Source organism: Cricetulus griseus, chromosome 2 (genome assembly GCF_003668045.3).
Source record: "Cricetulus griseus strain 17A/GY chromosome 2, alternate assembly CriGri-PICRH-1.0, whole genome shotgun sequence".
Lineage (NCBI taxonomy): Eukaryota > Metazoa > Chordata > Mammalia > Rodentia > Cricetidae > Cricetulus > Cricetulus griseus.
The window spans coordinates 279675103-279696689 of NC_048595.1; the positions used below are offsets into that span (position 1 = coordinate 279675103).

The following is a 21587-nucleotide window of genomic DNA, read 5'->3' on the forward strand; positions in this document are numbered from 1 at the left end:
AGCCTTCATCCAGCAGCTGGTGGAAGTAGAAGCAGACACCAACAGCTAAACACTGAACTGAACTGGAATCCAGTTGCAGAGAAGGAGAGTGATGAGCAAAGGGGTCAAGACCAGGCTGGTGAAACCTACAGAAACAGCTGACCTGAACTAGGGAAAACTCTTGGTCTCCAGACTGATCACTGGGAAACCAGCATGGAACTGATCCAGACCCTATGATCATGGGTGTCAGTGAGGAGACCTCAGAAATCTATGGGGCCTTTTGAAGTAGATCAGTACTTATCCCTAGCATAGGAATAGACTTTGGGAGCCCATTCCACATAGAGGGATACTCCCTGAGCCTAGCCAAAGAGGGTGGGCCTAGGCCCTGTACCAAAGGATATGACAGACTCTGAAGACCCCCTATGGAAGGCCTCACCCTCCCTAGGGAGCAGAAAGGGTATGGGATAGGTAGGGTGTTAATTGGGAGGGGGCAGGGGAAGAGGGGAGGCAGAAAGAACTGGGATTTACATGTACAATAATCTTGTTTCTAACTTAAATAAAAAATGGAGAGAAAGAAAAAAGAGTGGATACTTCATGAAAATGTACTATCTTATTAAGATAAAGATACCGTTTATTAAGATAGACATTTGAATGTTTTAGAAAAGTGACACTTATGGGACTTTGAAGAAAAAAGTTTTATTCAAACACTTGGATTTTTACAAACCCTCCTCCTCCTCCTCCTCCTCTTCCTCCTCCTCCTCCTTCTTCTTCCTGTCCTAGAACTCACTCTGTAGACCAGGCTGGCCTCGAACTCACAGAGATATACCTGCCTCTGCCTCCCGAGTGCAGGGATTAAAGGTGTGTGCCACCACTGCCCAGTGTCTGCCCATCTTCTTCTATACGTTTTTAAAGATAGCTAGACTATTGGTACTTAAAAAAATTAGACCTGTTTTGTTCTTGTCATTGTTTTCTCCTCATAGCCTTGCCATTGCTTTCTGTGTGTGTGGGTTCATATGCATGCATAGCTGTGTGATTATATGTGGGTAGGTTCATATGTGTGCACAGCTATGTGATTATGTGTATATACATACATTTGGAGGCCAGAGATAACCTCTGTATTGTTCTTCAGGTGATGTTTACCTTTGTGTCTTCCTTCCTCCCTTCCTCCCTTCCTTCCCTTTCTCTCTCTCTCTCTCTCTCTCTCTCTCTCTTCTCTCTCTCTCTCTCTCTCTCTCTCTCAGTTTTGTTTCTGTCTTTGAGACAGAGTCTCCACCTGACCTGGACTCACCAAGTAGACTAGACTGGCTCCCAGTGAGCCCCTGAGGTCCACCTGTCTCCACCTCCCCAGCAATGGGATTGCAAAGATGTGCTACCTTGTCCATCTTTTAGTATGTAGGTTCTGGAGATTGAATTTAGGCCCTCATGCTTGCAAGGCAGGCACTTTGCTGATTGTGCCGTCTCCCTAGATCTCCACGATTGTTTTCTTTATTGTTGTTATTATTTTTAAATTAGTAACAAGCTTGCTTCATGTGTCAATCCCAGTTCCCTCCCCTCCCCTGCTCCCCTGTCCCCCACCTATCCCCCCAAGCCCCCACCCCATGCCCCCTCTGCTCTCCAGGGAGGGTGCTGCCCTCTATGGGGGATCTCCAAAGTCTGTCATATCATCCCAGGCAGGGCCTAGACCCTCCCCAATGTGTCCAGACTGAGAGAGCATTCTTCCATGTGGAGTGGGCTCCCAAAGTCCATTTGTGTGCCAGGGATAAATACTGGTCTACTACCCTAGGCCCTCGAGATTGCCGAGGCCTCATCACTGACACTCATGTTCCACAATTGTTTTCTATGCCAGGCTTTATCCCTTCCACATTAGAAATTGAACTCCCGACATTGTGTGCATGCTAGACAAGGGATCTACCACTAAGCTACTTGCTGGCCCCCTTACTGTGTTTTTGTTCTGTTTTCTTTTTTAAATTTCTACATTTACTTATTGTCTCAGATGTGTGTTTGCCTCCTTCCTGCTCAGCAGATTCCTTACAGCCAGTAGGTGGGCCTTTTTCCCACAGAATGCCAAAAGCTAGTTCCAGAAACCAGGTGCGGGATCACAAACACAGAGGGTCTTACACATCTTACACACAGTGAAGGTTCAGATCACAGGACCAGGCTCTGTCCCAGGATCACTTTGTCAGAGGAGGCCTCTACAACGTTATGAAGATTGCTTGGCAGCTCCTGTCTCCTGGCCCATCTCTATCAACTCAAAAATTATTAATTGGGAGTCTATTCTGGGCTACTCATTGTACTGGTTAAAGTAATTCACACTAATGAGCAATGGATGATGGACTGAATTCTCCAAGGGGCAGTCATGTTTCTAAAGTGTGACATTAATCCACATAAACCCCCCATTCACGGAATAAATGTGAAGTCAACCATGAACACACTAGTTGGGAGTCCCCAGGACAAACAAAGGGCCTCTTATCTACTTGGTGTCCCAAACAGTGCTCTTAAACCTCAGAAAGTGTCCAGGACAATGTAAGGTAGGGACGATCTGAGCACATGTGGCAGTGACTCTGAGAGTATAGCTCTGTGTGTGTGTGTGTGTGTGTGTGTGTGTGTGTGTGTGTGTGTGTGTGTGTGTGTGTATGTGTGGTTCTGCCCACCTCTCCGCTCTCTAGCTCAGTGGTTCTCGACCTTCCTAATGCTGTGACCCTTTAATACACTTCTTCATGCTGTGGTGACCCCCAACCATAAAATTATTTTCTTTTTTTAATTAATTTTTATTTAAATTTAAAAAAATCTTATTTTACATACCAATCCTAATTCCCTCTCCTTCAGTCCTCCCATTCCCACCAACCCCCCATGCCACCCCCATTCACTCCTCAGGGAGGGCGAGGCCTCCCATGGAGGAATCATCAAAGTCTGTCACATCATTTGGGGCAGGACCTAGGCCCTTCCCCATATGACTAGGCTGAGAGAGTATCCCTCCATAGGGAATGGGCTCCCAAAGCCCATTAGTGAACAAGGGATAAATACTGGTTCCACTGCCAGAGGCCCCATAGACTGCCCAAGACCCTCAACTGTCACCCATGTTCAGGGGGCCTGGTTCAGTATCTTTTGTTTTCTGGTGATCTTAGGCAGCCCTTGTGAAAAGGTCAAAGACCCCAAAGGGGTCTCAAGCCACAGGTTGAGAACCATTGCTCTAGCTTGTGGTTTGTGCTGTCTTCACCTATGTTCTGGATTGTGAAGTTCGTATTCAGGTCATGGGTAATCCATATTTGTTCAGTTTTTATTCCTGTGGCTGTGACAAGTAACTCAACCACAAGCAACTTTAGGGAGAAAGGATGTATTTGGCTTACAATTCCAAATCACATTTCCTCATTGAAGGCACTCGATGGCAGGCCTATTTGCTATTCCATACAGTGTTACCCCTAACCAATGAATGACCTCACTTCACTGCCAAATAAGTGCAGCGGGAACCATGGAGAACGCTGTTTGCAGCCTGGCTCAGATGGTCATGCTCAGCTAGCTCTTTTGTACAGTTCAGAACCATCTGCCCAGGGAATGGTGTGCTGGACCCTCCCACATTAAATAATAACAGACAATCCCTCACAGATATACCCATAGGCTAATCCAGTCTAGGCAATTCCTTTAACTGAGCCTCTATCAGGTAATTGTAGGTTGTGGTGTGCTGACATTTAAAACTAACCAGCATATATATTGTTCTTTCATTGTGAGTTCAGGATCCCATTCCTCAGTTTTCCATGGAACATTCTCTGGATGCACAACTTTTTAAAGGTTTTCAGGAGGACAGTTCCGGAGTTATGAGATTCTCACCCCACTCCACCCCCAGATTACTGGAATATTTAGCAGGAGTTGGGGATGAGAGGCATCAGAAACGTGGTCCAAAGAAAATGGCCATTTTTTTTTTTAATCGCAAGCAAACCAAGGTGCCCTGTGCCACCTTGCAGTGGTTCATATATCTGGCTTGTTCAGAGTCCCACCAGTTTTATGCCACTGTAAGTCAGTTTTGTTGACAACTTGACACAGCTTGGAAAAGGAAACCATCATTGAGGAATTACCACCAAAAGATTGGCCTGTGGAGATGTCTGGGGAACATTGTCTTGATGGCTAGGAGGGCCAGCCTACTGCAGGCTGAACCATCCCTAAGCAGGTGGCCCTAGGAGAGGTAGTTGACTGTTCTTCTTTGTTTCTGCTTCAGTTCCTGCATCTAGGTTTCTCCTGCCTCGGTTTCCCTCCAGAATGGACTGTAATTGGTAAACCAAACAAATCCTTTACTCTCCACCTTATTTTGGGTCATGGTATTTATCACTGCAATAGAAAAGCAAACTAGGACACTGGGAACATAATATAGCTCTCAGGCCATATCACTTCTGTATCTGGCGATGAAAACAAAACAAAAACAATTACGAGGTGTGCCTGACAGAGCAGCTCTGTCAACTATCAGAAGCTCCATCAGACGGTCGGCGTCAGAGAACTCCGCTGGCTCTTCTGTTCTGGAAACTTCCCAGCGGTGGGTGGGAGGAGAGACAGGAGTGAAACAGGTACCTGAGGGGACAGAGCGCCCCCTTTCATATGTACTAGAAGGACTTCCTCGAGTTGGCCGTGTACCCTTGTTCTCAGTGAAGTGCTAGGTAGGACCAGGGAGGGAAAAAAAAAAAAAAAAAAAAAGCATCCTCCTATTCTCAGCCAGGGCGTGCAGGCGCTGCGCCTAGCCCTGCCGGGCACGTTTAATCATAACTCCTACCGCTTGCCTTTTACCATTCCAGCTAGGTCTTGAACTTATATCCCAATACCCTTTATCAGCTTTTGGTAGATGGGTCGCTTGGGATGTCGAAAGAGAACCAAAGTTTCCAAAGTGAGAAGACAAATGTAATCAAATATATTCAAATCCTCCAGCATACAACTGTTTAGGAGAGGATAGTCAGCGGGCCCCAAGAGGTCGCTGGTGGCGCAGGAACGAGACCAGATTGTAGAGAATGGAGGAAGAAAAAAAAAAATCACACACACCCAGAAACTTTCTTCCTTGTTGCTGATCTGGGCCCCCTCCTTCCTCCCTACCCGCCCCGGCAGAAGCCGTAATGTGACACCAGGCAGAGCGAGGAGTCCTGGAGTGGAGAAGGAGAAGAGCGCCGGGGAGGGAGGAGAGCAGGCCGCCTTGCGCCGGAGAGAAAGGGGAGGAGAGGAGAGGAGGGAAGCCCCTGTCAAGGAGGTGGAGCGAGAGGGTGGTGTCCGCCTCCCGATCCTCCCTGCCTTGAGCTAGCCGAGCCTGAGTCGGGACCAAACACGCCGCCCAAGACCCACACAAAGCCCGGGGGGGGTCCACGCTGGCGCTCGTGGCGAGCCGTGAGCGATCCCGGGGCACAGCGGGATCTGGGGAGCGGGGCTGCTAGCGGGACGCGCGATCGAGCGCGGGCTGCGATCGCCACCCCCACGCCGGGGCCCGGGACACCTCGGGCCCTACGGGGCTGCAGCAGGCAGCGGGGAACAAGATGAGGAGAGTGCCCTGAGCCCGGCAACTTCGGCCCGTCCCCGCCCCCACCCGGCTGCCCTCGGCGCGTCCCTCTCCATGTGCAGCGGGCCGGCCAGGCGCTCCGGCTGGCGGCGGATGGGTGACCTCTTCCTGGCCCGGGCGGGCTGTGCGAGGCGGCGGAGCCGGCGATGAAGAAGAAGCAGCAGCAGCATCCCAGCAGCGGCGAGGATCCCTGGCCCCATGGGGCCCCTGTGGGGGGCGCCCCTCCTTGTCTGGGTGGCTGCAAGCGCCGGATCCCGCTGCTGCCTTTCCTACGCTTCTCCCTCCGGGACTACGGTTTCTGTATGGCCACCCTGCTGGTCTTCTGCCTAGGCTCCCTCTTCTACCAGCTCAGCGGGGGACCCCCTCGCTTCCTGCTCGACCTGCGACAGTATTTGGGTAAGGAAGAGCAGCGTTGACCCGACAAAGTTGGGCACCCGGGGAAAGAGTGATAAGCGGAGAACATCTAAAGCTGTCACAGCCTCCACAGTCCCCGAGGCTCCCTAGGTGCGATGCCAGTGAGCATCCCTCCTAGTGGCAGCTGGGAGCGCCTGCTTCCTTCTGCGCGCCCGGCTGCCCGCAGCTGCACGGGGCTCTGAGGCCGGGATACCTGTTCCCCCTCACCACTCCAACTGGGGCAATGTATGCTTGTGAGTGTGTGTGTATACTCTGGCCCGGCGATGCGGGGACAGTACTCTCTGCGGTTATGGTTAATGACTTCCAATCCAGTACGGTCTGGCTTTCTGGGTTGTGGAGGGTGGGTTTAGCCCCGCTCTCCAGTCACATGTAGAAATTCTATCTAGTGGGTCCCCTTTTGTGGGTTGGCCCAGTTGCTCCACTCTGTCCCTGGGCTGGCTTGTCCATTGGCAGCACCTGCAGACCTTGCGGACTGAGAGAGCGGGAGGAATTAGGGCTGTCAGAAAGGTGTCAGTCAGCAGCTTAGCCTCTGGTGACCTGTCGAACTTCCGCCCTGTGTGTGTCTTAAGCCAGAACTTTTTTTCCTTTTGGTTTGTGGCTAAGGAAGAGGTTGGAACCAAGAAAACAGAGATTTCAGTGAGGTGTGACCTCGCTGCTGTCTCATCCGGGCTTCTAATTGCCAGAGCTTGGCCAGCACTCACTGAGGTCCCAGGGATGATGCTGGCTCTGGTGCCTTGGCCAAGCGAGGATGAAAATTCCTTGACTTCTGTAGCCAGAAGAGGTCGCGTGGAGGTTGCCTCTGAGGTGGTAAAACATAAGCGGAGGAACCGCAAACAGTGGTCATCTGCAGGCCCAGAGTCGGTTCAGGTGGAGACTCTGTCAAAGTGCTGGAAACAGAATGGGCTAAATGACGTGCCAAACCGGAGACTTCTACATGTACCTCCAAGGTCCTTTTCTCACCGAAGCAACAGGTCTAGACAGTAGACCATTTGGAAGGAAATACAAGAAAACCTCAAAACCACACCAACAAACGCCTTAGGCAGTCTGGGAGTGGTATAAACTGATAAACTAGTACTCGGATTTTTTAAAAGCTAAAAATCTCATTTCAGTAGAAATGTTGGGGGCACTGTGATTTTTGCAAGAGCCTCAATGGAAGACTAAAGAAAAATATTGCCTGGGTCAGATTTCCGAATTCTTAGCATCTGGCTTTATGGTTTTGAGTTAATAAACCCTTTTTATTGGTCAGTGTAACCTTCATTCTTTGTAATTCTGCATTTTGGAGTCTTGAGCCTTCTTCACCCGCTTTCAGACACCAGCTCCTGCTCCTGGTGACTTTATCTCCACTGTCAGGAACAATCAGTATCTGCTAGTATGGAGAAGTGTTGAAGCTCAGGGATATTCCTCCAGAGAGTCTCTGATAGTGTGCCACGCCCCCACCAAGCTCCTTTTAAGTGAAGTGTGAGGTCTGGGGTATAAAATGTGTTATATGGTATTGGGAGGCCTCTGTGTCCACTCTTCCCAGGAAAACTTGGCTTTGAGCCGTGTTCAAACTATAGCTTTGTCTCTCTATGTCATTAGGGATTTACCCAATTTCCATCACACCTGACTGAACCTGGCTCCTACAGTTTTGTGGTGCTGTCATCCTTTATGTGAAGGAGACCCTGAAGGTGGGGGGTGAGGAGCAAGGGCCTTTGAGGACAGAATCAGGAAAGTTCAGTATGTGAGGCACTCACCTGTTCACTCTCTATTTTAGAAGGTGAGACTGGATGAATATGGAGGGTCAGGAGGTGAAAGAGAGAACTGGCCAAACTTACCGGAGGGCTGCATAGTCTTTACTAACTGACCGTTTTCTGGTGGATGTGGTGGTTTAGGCAACGCCATCTCTGTGAAATGCAAATAGAATTCCCTTGTCAAATCTCTTCCTTGTTACTTTGTCACATAGATAATCATTTCTGGGATAAGTGGGCTTGTGGGCTTTCGAATGGTCTAAAATAGACCCTGGATTGTATCAGGGGAAGCTATCTGCACACTTGCTTGCCAATAACCCACCTCTTCTCTCCTCTCTCTCGTATTTTAGAGTTTATTCATACAGAATATATTGCTAGTGAAAAAAATACTCTCAATTTCCCTCTTAAACAGCTTTGGAGGTATTTTCCCCCCTCAAATGTAAATGTGCACAAAGTCCAGTATTTCTAGATCAACATACTATATTAAGCATGTTCTTTACAGACTATAATTTCAATATTTGGACTGTATTATACATTTGCTGCATGAGAGCTATTTGATCATTATTGGTGAAGTTAATGACTGAACCTATTTTACCAGGTAGGTAGAGAATATTTAATGTGTTGAATATTCTTATGAAATTGCAAAACATCCCAGGTAATCATGATGAAAGTGAACATTAACCGTGTCAGTCAGTGCACGTGCAAATGAGAGCTAATCCACATTGTGGCACTACTCGTAGCTTCTATTTTTTGTCCCAGTTTTGTATGGGAAAATTGAAGGCTACGAATGAATGTGGGGTGGGCTGGAGAGATGGCTCAGTGGTTAAGAGCACTGGTTGTTCTTCTAGAGGTCCCAAGTTCAATTCCCAGCAACCACATGGTGGCTCACAACCATCTGTAATGAGATCTGGCCTGCAGGTAGAACACTGTAGACATAATAAACAAACAAACAAACAAACAAATAAATAAATCTTAAAAAAATTTAAAAAAAGAATGAATGTGGGGTATTGGATCTGGAATGGCCACCAAAGGCCAGTAGGTGAAATGTTACATTCATCCTTGGCTTGGTGTGATTGAAAGGCAGTGGAAATGTTACAAGTTGAAGCCTTATGGGGAGGTTTTAGGTCAGGTCATTGGGGAGGAGTGTGCCCTCCAAAAGGGTTGCTGGGCACTGGTATCTCCCTCCTTCAGCATACAGACATGCTGTGAAAGAGGCTCTTTACTGTGTGCTCTCCCCATGACATACTAGGTCACCACAGGCCAATGCAATGGGCATCAGTCAGTTATGGATCAGTAGCTCCAGAACTGTGAGCCAAGTAAGACCTCTAAGTTAGTTCATCTTGGGTACTTGGTACAGTGACAAAACTGATTTACATGGGAGGATATACGGATAGGGAAACAGGACCTGCCTCCAAAGCAGTCTGATTCCAGTGCCCGTCTGGATTCAGATTCCAGTCTGATTCCCATGAAAGGCACCATGGGAAGTTTAAGAGAGAAAGTGCAAACACGGTAGAAATAAGAAGGGGGATGTCTCAGCTGACTGGCTAAGCAATCTTCAGATTGACACCCACAATTTCACTTTCCTTTTCTTGATCTTTTACTCTTGAGTTTCTTGTGAGGCAAGCAGTGAAGGGAAAATCATTGAAGCCACTGGTCTGTTCAAACTCTGCCTTTCCATTTATATTAGTTACATTTCTTATCCATGTGACAGGTTACCTGACACAAGCCACTTGAGGAAGGAGGACTTTATTTTAGTTCATGGCTTCAGTCTGTTCTGGGGATGGCACGGCAGAGTATGTGGTGTGGGCTCATTGTGTGGTGAGGAACCAGAAGCAAGGCCTGGCTGTCACTCCTCTAAGGCCTGTTCCTAGTGGCTTGGATCTGCCAGCTAGGCCCCATGTCCAAGGGTTCCACAACCTCCCCAAACAGCATCATCAGCTGGAGACCAAATGCTCAAATATGTGAGCCTTTGGGAACATCTTCCATTTAAACAATGATCCCATTAATGGTGGCCATACTGCCTCTGATAAAAAACTGGACTCTCTCTCTGACAGCAGAACAGCCAGAGATAAGGGACAGTGGAACTGTAGTCCTCCCTGGTCTTTCCCTAGACATTCTGTGTGTAGGCTCTTGGTTCTCAGTGTGGGTCCTTTGATCTGTAGCATCAGCATCACTTGGGAATTTGCTACATATTCAAATTCTCAGGACATCTGAATTTCCTTCCAGACTTTCTGAATGAGCCTGGGCCTGGGCCTAGCATGTGGTCTTGCCAGGATTGGGGCCTGAAAACCATTGTTTCTGCACTAAACTATTGCTTTCAGAGGCTGTCGAAGGTGTTTGTGAGAAAGAGGAGGTGGAAAGGGAACTGATTTATAATGATGTTTCAAGGTCATAAGCATGGTTTCATTGTTTAATCTCAAGTGATATAAATGCAATTTGCTTTACAGCATAAGGCCCATTGCTTTGAGAGTGGGAGGGGGCGGAACCACTAATAGCTGCAGTCCTACCTGGCTTTACCCTTCTCGAGATTATGAGAGACATGGAGTGGGGCAAAGTGGGGCAGCCAGGAAGCAGGGTGTGGGCAGGGAAGAGATAGGTGACAGGATACAGAGAGGAACCGGGGTCAAAGGGTTCCTTCTTCCAGCCAGTTTGGGGAAGGACAGAATGTATTCTTCTAAAGTGAACTTCCTGCTGCAACAAATTCAAAAAAGGGAGAGAAGTTGGGAAAGGAAAATGAAGTATAAAATAGCTAACACTGTACTTAAGGATAAGAGCCCATAGGTTTTCCAATTCAGTGGAATAATGTTTTTAAAATTACATATATGTATATGTATAATTACATATATGGATAGGTAGATAGATTGTGTGTGCGTGTGTGCGCGCGCTCTCGAAGGTGCCATGGCATATGCATAGAGATAAGAAGACAATTCAACTCTGTGGCTAGAGTCAGTCCCTTTGCCTTTGTATGGACCCCAGGATTGAACTCAGATTCCTAGCATTGTGCAGTAAATGCCCTTTACCATTGTGTGACCTTAACAACCTGAAATTCTTTCGATGTTTTTCTTTTGAGGCAGGGTCTCATTTTGTAGTGCTAGCTGTTCTCGAACTCACTCTGTAGACCAGCCTGGCCTCTGCCCCCTGTGTGCTGTGATTACAGGCGTTCGCCACCATAGCCAGGTTGCCTCTCTCCCTTCTTTCTGCATTCAAACTTTGATTTGCTATAGAAGACAAAATGAACACCAACCCATTTCCAAAATCAGTTATGATGTAGCCTGCTTGGCAGTAGTCATACCACTTCTGAGCTGTGGAAATATCAAAAGCTTGGACACATATTATTTAGATTGATATAAACAAAATGAGCCAGATGGTTCACTACTGATCTTGTACAACTGGCAGATGCTAAAGATTTATCATCAAGCCTTGGAAATGTGATTTGGCCTTTATGAGAGCTAAGTTTGTTGGATTGATCTTCAGTTGATAGGCTTTCCTTCCCATTTCTAATTTATAGCATTGTAAATGGAGACATAGTGCTTTTTCTCAGAATTGCCAATTTCTACATGTATTATATCCGAGCCTAGGAATTGAGAGTCACAAAACGAAAATAAAAAATAAAAAAAGAAGTTGGGATTTCACGGAATTTTGAAGTTCTCTAACTTTAAATAAATTTAAAGGGAAATGTGAAAATAGAGGTTCAGATCTGTTACAGAAACAGTTTCGCTAGGCCTTAAAAACCCAATTCTATTTTCCTTCTGTGCATCACACGTGGCTTAAATGCCATACTCACAGTCAACTGGGAACGAATGCATAAAATATGAGGTTATCAATAGAAATTGTTGACATGGAAAAATGAGATTCTTGTTTATAGCTGCACTCTCATCTTGGAGGGTGGGTTGGGGACACAGAGGCACTGTATTAGAAGAAAGACGGGAAAAGACATCTGACTGTGGCAGCCTGTTCTGTAAACACAGAGCATGGATGAGGGGGGCATTCTGCCTGGTAAACTGTTTTTTTTTTTAATGTAGGCTAGTCTCAGTCTGAATTGTTTAAAAACACACATAAATATGGATTCTCATCTTTCTGCGCATTCCCTAGGCTTAAGACATGAGTTGATTGCATTTGGGAGAAACTAGAAATAAAATAGCCAAGTTTTTTTTTTTTTTTTCATCCTGGGAGAGAAACTGTGTCTGTTGCCTGACAGAGGGGTGTTAAAGAAGAGACAGTTTGCCCTGCAGCTGTACTGATGGGTCTGGTGATGGGCAGTGAGAGGGTACCTCATTTGATGAATTGCAGCCCTTGGAATTATTAGTTGTTACTCACTTTTTTTTTTGTTTTTGCTTTTGTTTTTTTTCTAAGCACTGACCACAAATAAACTTTGTCTTACCCATACTTATCTTGTTATAGAAACTTATCTCTAGACCAATAGTGACACAGGTCTTTTTGTTTATTAGAGATAGGTGTAGAACGACTAATATGCCGGCCATTGGGAATTCTTATTTGCAAAAGTCAGCATAATGCAACAACTACGAGGCAGGACAGTTCCAAATGGATATTCTCTTCAGTTTTGACACTTACTGAGATACAATTCATGTATCTTAGAATTGATCCATAAAGGTTTTTTTTTTCTTTTTAGGATATGTGTAGTCATCACCACTACCACTTTAAGAATATTTTCATCAGAAGGAGAAAATGCCTAACTTTTATTTAGCACCCCCATGGTGATGGGGCACCATTACTCTAGTCCAAAGAAATCACTGGTCTACCAGCATCTGTAGATTTGTCTGTTTGACAAGGTTCTTAGAACTGGGATTATATAATGCATAGTCTTTTGTGATTGATCTTTTGTTTGTTTTTCTAGACAAGGTTTCTCTGTGTAGCCCAGGCTGTCCTGGAACTGACTCTGTAGACCAGTCTGGCCTTGAACTCAGAGATGCACCTGTCTCTGCCTCCCTAGTGCTGGGATTAAAGGTATGCACCACCATCACCTATCTGGCTGTGACTGGTCCTTTTCACCTGGCATAATGTTTACCAGGCTCACCCATATTACCCGAAGTACATGATTTCTTTTAATAACCTGCTAATATCCCACAACTGGTTTTCTAAAGTTATAGAAAGGCACATTCCATGGCACTTTATAGATAAGACCATATTTTGTGTACCCATTCATTTATTAGTGGATGTTGAGGAGTTTGTGGGAGCCATGCAGAGCCATTCCCCAGAGAACTGTGCTTACTCTTATCTGGTTTTGGCTATCTTGTACTCAGTTACAAGGCCTTTTATTTTTCATTCCCAGTATTGCCAACCATTTTAATCCTAATATTGAAGCCTAACCTTTTAAACTTTATATGGTATATATGTGCATATATATCGTATATATGATATGTTCTTACTATAATGCCAGGAGAAGGGAAAGGAGAGGTGGAAGATAAAGAAGTCATGTCTTTTGAGTAGGGTCAGCAATTGAGGTCTGCAAGCAACAGAATGGAGATGGTCCATCTTTTGGCTACTGTGATACTGTTAGTGTTTAGAACACTGTTTTCCATTCTTTTGAGTGTGTACTTCAGAGTATAATTGCTGGGTCCATTGGTAACTCTATATGTAAGTTACTGGGGAATTTCCACAGTGGCTTTGTCCTTTCGTGGCCCCATCAGTGATGAATGGATCCAGTTGCCTGACAATCTCAGCAACACTTATTTTTCCATTAACAAATGGTTGCCATCCTCACAAGTGTGAAGTAGTGTGCCACCGTGGTTGTGTTTTGTGTTTTGCTAGTACTTAGTGGGCACTAGATGCTTTCATGAGTTTCTTGGCCTCTTGTGTAACTTTTTTGGACAAATATCTATTGGTTCTTTTGCAACTTTAAAATGTTTTTCTTTTTATTGTCAAGTTGTTAGTGTTTGTGTATTTTGGATAAGAGATTCTTATCAGATAGAGGACTTTTGCTGTCAGTTTAGGCTGGGAAGAATAATACTGATCCAAGCACAATGTTCTTGATATATTCTCTGTGTAATCCTTTCCAAGGAGCAACAAACTAGTTCTATACAGTAGCGGCTTCCAAAGTGTTAAGGGTGGAGTCTGGTTAGACTGACAACTCAAGATAAAAGTTCTAATAAATGACTGGGAAATCCAGGGCCTTTTCTAAGGAATCTTGAAAGTTCTGTTTTCTGGTGATGGATCTCACTGAACAATGAATACTGGTTATCTGCGTTTTAGTCTAAGTATGTCCTAACTTGGGCTGGAAATGGTTTAGTGATTTTCAACCTTCCTAATGCTGTGGCCCTTTAATACAGTTCCTCATGTGTGGTGACCCCCAACCATTAAATCATTTCATTGCTACTTCATAACTGTAAATTTGCCAGTGTTATGAATCAAATGTAAATATCTGATGGCAGGAGATCTAATATGTGACCCCCAAATGGGTCCCAATCCACAGCCTGAGAACTGCTGGCTTAGTGGGTACCATATATAAGTATGAAAACTGGGGGCTGGAGAGATGACTCCGTGGTTAAGAACACTGACTGCTCTTCCAGAGGACCTGGGTTCAATTCCCAGCACCCACATGAACTCTCTGGAACTCCAAGATCTGACACCTTCACACAGACATACATGCAGGCAAAACACCAATGCACATATATAAAAAAGTATGAAAACCGTAGTGTGGATCCCTAGAACCCATGGAAAATCCAGGCAGGCACTATGGCCACCTGTTATCGAAACACTCAGGAGTAAGAGTATGAGAACTCGGTGAGTTCTGGGCCCAAGATACTGTATATCTTGAGAGATAGCACCTCAGTAAATAAAGTGTAACATGATTGAAGAAAATGCTCAATGTCAGCTTCAGGCCTCTATATGTATACATACATGCATGCATGCCCACCCCCCCATAGGACACACCCAAGTGGATACACACACATACTCCACATGCCATGCACACAATGTATGATACCTCATGTACAGTGACCACTTACTTTAAGGATATCACAAAGAGCACTGTATTTTGCATGAGGAAATTGAATGCAGCCATCTTTGAGTGTTAGATTATGTACAATGGATGTATTTTGTCTTCCTATCTGTTCACTTGAATAGAGCTGACAAGCTTATCAGGTTAAAAATTTTGGTACATTGTTTTCCTTTAAACAGTGTATGTACCATGGTGTTATCAAGGAAATCATGAGCATCTTTGGAAAGTAAGGATTCATATGCAGTTAATTGATTTTGTATACCCATTGCTTTACTGTGCAAGACAAATTTATATTAACCACATTTTCAAAGCATGTTTCTGTTTAGTGAAATGACATGACTGTTTAGGAAACAATATTAATTTTTGAAAAGGCTTAGGAATGTTTAAATTTCTAAAACTTAAATTTTAAATCTTTTCTTTTTTGATTAAGAGTTTAATTAAAATTTAAAAAGTTTTAAATTTATGACAAGCTTTAAATAAATACACTTTAATATTGTTTACTAGAACTTTAATTTTTATGGTTTAAAACAGCCATATTTGAAATGATTAGGGATAAAACAGAATATCACATTTCCCTTCATCTGTAGGATCAGTATCTAAGTGTGTGTATAACAAAAGCAAAGAGCAGAGCATTTGTGGTGGAAGGGTGTTTGCAAGGGAATTACAATGGAGTAAAGTGCAATGATTTATGTGTGTGGACACTAACTAAACACTTAATCGGGGCAATGCAAAACAAGTCATATGAAATTAATGGAAGATCAGTGTAGTTTGAATGAAAATGGCCCCCAGTAGGCTCACAGGAAGTGGCACTAATTAGGAGGTCGGGCCTTGTTTGGAGTAGGTGTGGCCTACTGGGAGTGGGTTTCAAATTCTCAATCCAGTGTCACTATCTCTTCCTGCTGCCTGCTGCTCTGGATGTAGAACTCTAGGCTCCTTTTCCAGCACCATGTCTGCCTGCGTGCTGCCATGTTTCCTGCCGTGATGACAATGGACTAAACCTCTGAACCTGTAAGCCGGCCCCAATTAAATGTTTCCCTTTATTAGAGTTGCTGTGGTCATGGTGTCTCTTCACAGCAATAAATCCCTAACTAAAACAAGACACAGCAACGTGATACGTTTTGGTCTGTCAGATTTTATCCTGGTTGTCTATAATTTCCCAATGATAGCCAGTGTTTAGATTTTCTTTTCTCACTGCCTTCACATCTTTAATGCCTCTGTGTTGTCTGCATAGGAAGCTGAAATCGCCAGTGAGCACCTCTGAACCCCCTTTTCTCCCACCATCTTTTCTGAAGGATTGTCTTGCTATGCTGTGTTGTGATCAGTTGAAGGAGGAATTACTTAAAGGCAGGGGGCATGTTCCTATAGCTCTTTTCATCCTTTTCCTTGGTGTCTGTTTGGACTCCCAGGATGGAGCTGTCGGCTTAAAATACTTGTCATGTTGACTGTCCTTTGCTAATACTGTGAACTTATTTCCTAGCTCTCTGTATTCTGTAGAGATTTTGGGGAGGGATGAGACGGACCCCTCAACTGATGTCTTTAGCCTATTTTTCCTTGCTACTTGAAGCCTATACGCTAGTAAATATACAATCAGTATGACAGATAGCTTAATAAACATTTCCTTCTGTGAACAGGGATAATTGTGTGCTTCCCACCTCCGGGGATTTAGAGTTACATTTTTAGAGCTCCAAGTAATTAATATGTGAGGTTAATTCACAGCTTTGGCAGTGTCCAGCTAGAATGCAGGCTTCCTGTTTCTTGTCATTCTCCTGAACCTCAGACCAGTTCTTTTGGAAGTTTGCTGGTTAGCACCTTATTTCTCTGTCAGAAACTTTCTGTGTTAGCAAGCTGTGTAAAATTGGGCATTACATTCCAAGTATGGCTTCAAGTTTTGAAGGAGATGGCTGTATGGTGCTTGATTTTTGAAATGGTGACTATAGATCTTAGCCAAGGACCATACTAAACTTAGAGCCCAATGCACCAACTCCTCTTTGTTTTAGGAAAAGGTCTTGAGACTACTTTAAGCTGTGGCTTTGGCTCCCTGGTTCTTACTCCATTCACTGGTAGGTGTTCGTCTCATCAGTTCTAGGGACTGAACCCATGGTTTGTCCATGCTAAGTCTGGCCTCTGCCACTGAGTCATATGCCCAGCCCTGGAAAACCACTCATTTTTTCCTGGTTCAATATGGATGACTTTCATGACCTTAATGAAAAGAAAAATACAAGTATTTTGAGATAAGTAATTTCCTATGTTCAGTTATTTGAGCAATGTTCATCAAAGGCTGTGTCAGAAATGTCATGTTCAGAAAGAATAGCTTTGGATAGAGATCTGGGTGTGAGTCACAGTTACTGTTTAGCTTCCTCCAGAACTTGAACAGGTTTTTTTCTTTTTAATTCTGTGAGCCATAGGTGCTTTGAATTGCACAATGGGATTACTTACTGTCATTTTAGGTACTTACATGGTGCACAGACATCTACACAGGCAAAACACACATACAAGTTAGATTTTTGAACTGTTATTTTATTGTATTTCCCTACCCCAAGGCTTGACATTTAATTTAACAAATGCCTGCTTTCTCACCTTGTTCTTTTAAGCCCATATGTGTATATGACACTCACAGGAACATCCATAGAGTGGGAGTATGCAAATTCATTTATGACTTGGCTCCCAATACAGAAGCCATTTAACCCAGAAATGAGAAATTATCTAACCAGTGCTTTTTTGTGGCTTCTCTTGTCACCCATAGATTGAGGAGGCTTTGTCAGCAGCTGGCAAGTTCCAGCCATTTGTTCTGTTAGTTACGTGCACACAAGAACCTTCTCTGTTCTTATCCCTTTTCTGCTTCCTAGAAGTGTGTTTAAAGAGGATATTCTGGGAAAAAGAAAAAGTGTGTGTGTGTGTGTGTGTGTGTGTGTGTGTGTGTGTGTCTTGAGGTGGTCATGCTTAGGAATGTAGCTCAGTGGTAAAATTCTTGTCTAGCCTGTTTGAACATGTAGAGCAGCTGGTTCTCAACCTTCCTAATGCTGTGACCCTTTAATACAGTTCCTCATGCTATGGTGGCCCAGAACCAAAACGTTATTTTTTTTTGTTGCTGCTTTATAACTGTAATTTTGCTACTGTTATGAATTGTAGTGTAAATAGTTGTGTTTCCCAATGGTCTTAGGTGACCCCTGTGAAAAGGTCAATTCGACTTTCAAAGGGTCTGTGACCCACAGCTTGAGAACCCTTGTTCTATAGGGTTCAATTCTGAGAAATACCATGCCCCCAAAGGAGGAAAAGAAAGAACACATTCTTTTTCTAAAATTGATTTCTTTCTCTTTATTTTTAAGATTAATTAAGAACACATTTTTTCCACAGAAAACTTTTCTGTTTGAATTTATCTCTTTCACTTGTTCCCTGCATTCACAAGATAAAATAGCAGTGTGGAGGAGCACACTGGGGGCTGAGGCCTGGAAGGCTGAGTGTTCTAAGATTAGACCAGTGAACTCTAAGTTAGGCCTGCTCTGAACTAGTCATGGCACCAGGCCCGTACCATGACCAATCCTAGCCCTTCTCTTATGGAAAAACCTTCCAGCAGCATGGCCACTTTCTCCTCTTTGTTCCCACTGCTTTTGTTTTGGGTTAGGGCCAGAGTAGAGTACTACAGATGAGGAGAAGGTGTTGCCCAAGTGTGGGGGTGAATTATTTTTGTTTTCAATTCTTAGCTTCTCTGTTTGCCTTGGTCCCTGATGGGGTCAGGGGTTACATGAGATCTATGGCTCTTCCCTGCATCCTTGGGCTATGGCTCTTCCCTGCATCCTTGGGCTGCAGTTCATCCCTGCATCCTCAGGCATATGAAAGCAAATGCCTGTTTCCCAATAATTCAATAGAAAGTTAAATTTTTCTGAAGAGCCTTAAGAACCATGGCCTTGCCAGTCAAACATAGAACTTCCTGCTTTGGAACAGGGACTACTGCATCCAGTCACCTTTCCATTGGACAAACTGAACTGTCATACAAAGTAGTGCAGTTGTGTAGAGGGAAACCGTGGCACAGTTTGGAAAGGGATGAGCAGTAGTTTAGTAGGAGTGTTGTGGTGGCACTGGCCCTCTTGGTTTTCCGTTTCTTTGTCTCTAAAGCTGGGAGTTTGATTAGATCCATGTTTTCCTCAGGCCCTCACCTCTAGCATGAGCTTGACTGTCAGTATGTGAATGAGTTCCTATGGCCCAGAAAAGGGAGAAATGCAGTGGGAACATTCTAGAATTCTCTGTAGGTAATATTTAAATCTACTCCAGAGGACAGCATCTTTTCTAATGCCCCTTGAAATCTTAAAATCACATGTTCATAGAGAAGTCATTTAGTGATAGCAGCTAATAAAGTAGAAAGATTTTTTTCTTTAACAATTTTTTTTTCTTACCTGCTCCTGTTAATTCCCTTTGTCCCCCTAGATAATTTCACTTCTATTTTCATGTCACACATCCATTCATGGCTTTACATTTTTGTATAAAATCAAGGAAGTGCAAGAGAGAGAAAATGTTTGTCTATCTTTGTCAGTCTGCCTTAATTAATATAATATGATTGTCTGAAAGAAAATATATAATATTTATCTGTCTTCCTCAGTCTTCCTTAATTAATATAATATGACTGTCTGTGGTTGCATCCATTTTCCTGCAAATGGCATGACTTCATTCTTTATAGCTAAAAAATATTCCATTGTAGGGCCAGTGAGATGTTTCAGTGGATAACAGGGCTTACTGTTCAGGACTCATGGGCAGTGTTTGATTCCTGGAACCCATGGTGAAGAGTGAGAATCAACTCCAGTAAGCTGTTCTCTGTCCTCTACATAAACACCATGTGACCATTGTGCCTATCCTCACACCACAAACATACACACACACACACACACACACACACACACACACACACACACACACACACAGGCTGCAGGAGTCAAGTTACTAAAGCAAGAAGAATACAGACATTTTTAGCCATCATGTAAAAAAATCTTAAATCACTTTTCATTTCTTTTTCCTTTTTTTTTTTACTTGATGATTGGTGAATTTGATTTTAATTTTTAATCTTTTGAGACAAGGTCTTTAATTAGCCCAGCATGATCTCAATCTTGTGGTATTTCTGCCTCTGACTCTCAAATGCTGTGAGTATAGGTGTGCACCAACCACTGTGCCTATCAAAAAGATTTCCTTTTAATTAAAATTATCAGTACTTTCCATCAATTCTACCAGCTGGCTGCAGCCTGCTTGGACACTGAAAAAGTAGAACTGAGAATCTGTAAGACACGGGATGTATATAGAAGGCAGAGAGAGAAGCAGAGGCAGGCTTGGTCTTTCAGAGTTCTGAGACTGGAAAAGAAGGACAGGTAGACAACAAAAACAAACTCAACAAGATGATGGGACAGACTTAGTAGACTTCCTAGGGGAGGCCTTACCCTCTCTGAGGAGCAGATGGGAGGAGAGTGTGGGGGCAAGTGGAGGAAGTGGGAAGAGAGAAGGGAGGGGGAACTAGGATTGGAATGTAAAAAATAAATTTAAAAAGATAAACATAAAAAACAAAACCAATGAACAGAAAATTTAAGAGACAGAGACAGTAAAAATGAAACCAATGACAACACATACAAAATCAAGACAAGAAACCAGACCAATAATCTCAGGGGGGTAGTATGGTGTCTCAGTTTTTGCCCTAGACAGGAGTGTTGGGTCTCATCAGACCCCTCCTTGTCCCAGATTGGGATCCCTACTAGTGTCCTGCATTGCCTGCACCCTCTACCTGCTGACTTGGTGAGGAAGAAGCAGGGGACAGAAGGAGCTGCCTCAGGACTCCCAGCTGAGGCAGAAGACTGGAAGTGGTTTGTCTCCCACTGAGCAGCTGCCTGATTCATCTGGTTGGAGTACCACAGACCGTGTGATCGGGGGTCACTTACAATCTCATTCTGCTTCAGTGTCAGAATCCCCCCCCCCCCACCATGACATGCCAAGGAATGTGGGTGACATCACATACAACTCAGACACTCCAAGAGGAAGTGATTTTCATCATGGGAGAGAAAACCAGAAAGTGATGACTGATGGGAAAGCTGAGGCAGGGCTCAGTGGGAGGGAGGGGCCTGGGCAGCTGGAGCGTGGCCATCTGGCCCTGTTGCGTTGCCAGATTGGCCTGGTTTGTGGTGAGGCCACTCTGCAGAATATCTCCCCAAAGGCAAATGCGGGCATAACCTCTGAGTGTACAGCCAATTTAAGCAGTGTAGGGGTAACGTGGGTGTTTCCTGGAAGTGTGTGGTGGGCTCTCTAGACAACCCAAGGAGGCAGCTCTCCAACATAAGACATGGGAAAGATGGAGAGAAGATGCCAGCAAGCTACATCAACACAAACTCCTAGTGACAGTTTCTGTGCCTCAGTTGAGCAGATGGCAGGATGGAGGCTATCTTTCTCATGCAGTTTCTGATTCAAAAAGCTGTTCGTTTGCCTGTTGAGCAGAGTTGGAAGGCTGTCAGTGTGTGGGTTCATTCTTTTAGTCATGCTGAGAGAGGAAGTAACTCCCCAGAGAGCAGAGAGGAGAAGGAAATATGGTGAACCCTGTGAACCCTTCCTTTTGTTTCCACAGGCAAAGCCCGGCTTAAAGTGACCACAGGGTGATCATATTTCAAGTCTCAGACATTTGAAGCACGGTGGTGACTCATTCAAGTAGTGCATTTAGTGAATGTTTTATGCAGGTGTGAAATTTATATATCTGCACATGTAGGTATGTTGATATGTTTGTCCCAGTGTGTGAGTGAACATGTGTATGGATACCACAGATCAGCCTACAGGTGCCATTTCTCAGGAGATCCAGAGTAGTTTTTGAGGCAGTGTTTTTCATTTCGACGTGGGGTTCACTGACTTGACTGGACTGGTTGACCGTCAAGCTCCAGAGATCCCTTGTTCTCCCCGGTGCTAGGTTGGCATTCACATACCATCATGACTGCCTTTTAAAAATGTATGTGTAGGGAATTAAAATGCT

At 44.4% G+C, this 21587-nt stretch overlaps 1 protein-coding gene across 1 annotated transcript in view; it reads left to right on the plus strand.

Annotated features, from left to right (window-relative positions):
* Nucleotides 1–5176: 5176 nt before the first annotated feature.
* Ust (uronyl 2-sulfotransferase) overlaps nucleotides 5177–21587 on the plus strand; it is a 265029-nt gene continuing 248618 nt past the window's right edge. The window contains exon 1 of the mRNA XM_027402046.2: nucleotides 5177–5899. Coding sequence (XP_027257847.1) covers nucleotides 5650–5899 — 250 coding nt within the window. The 5' untranslated portion in view covers nucleotides 5177–5649. The remainder of the gene's footprint in view (nucleotides 5900–21587) is intronic.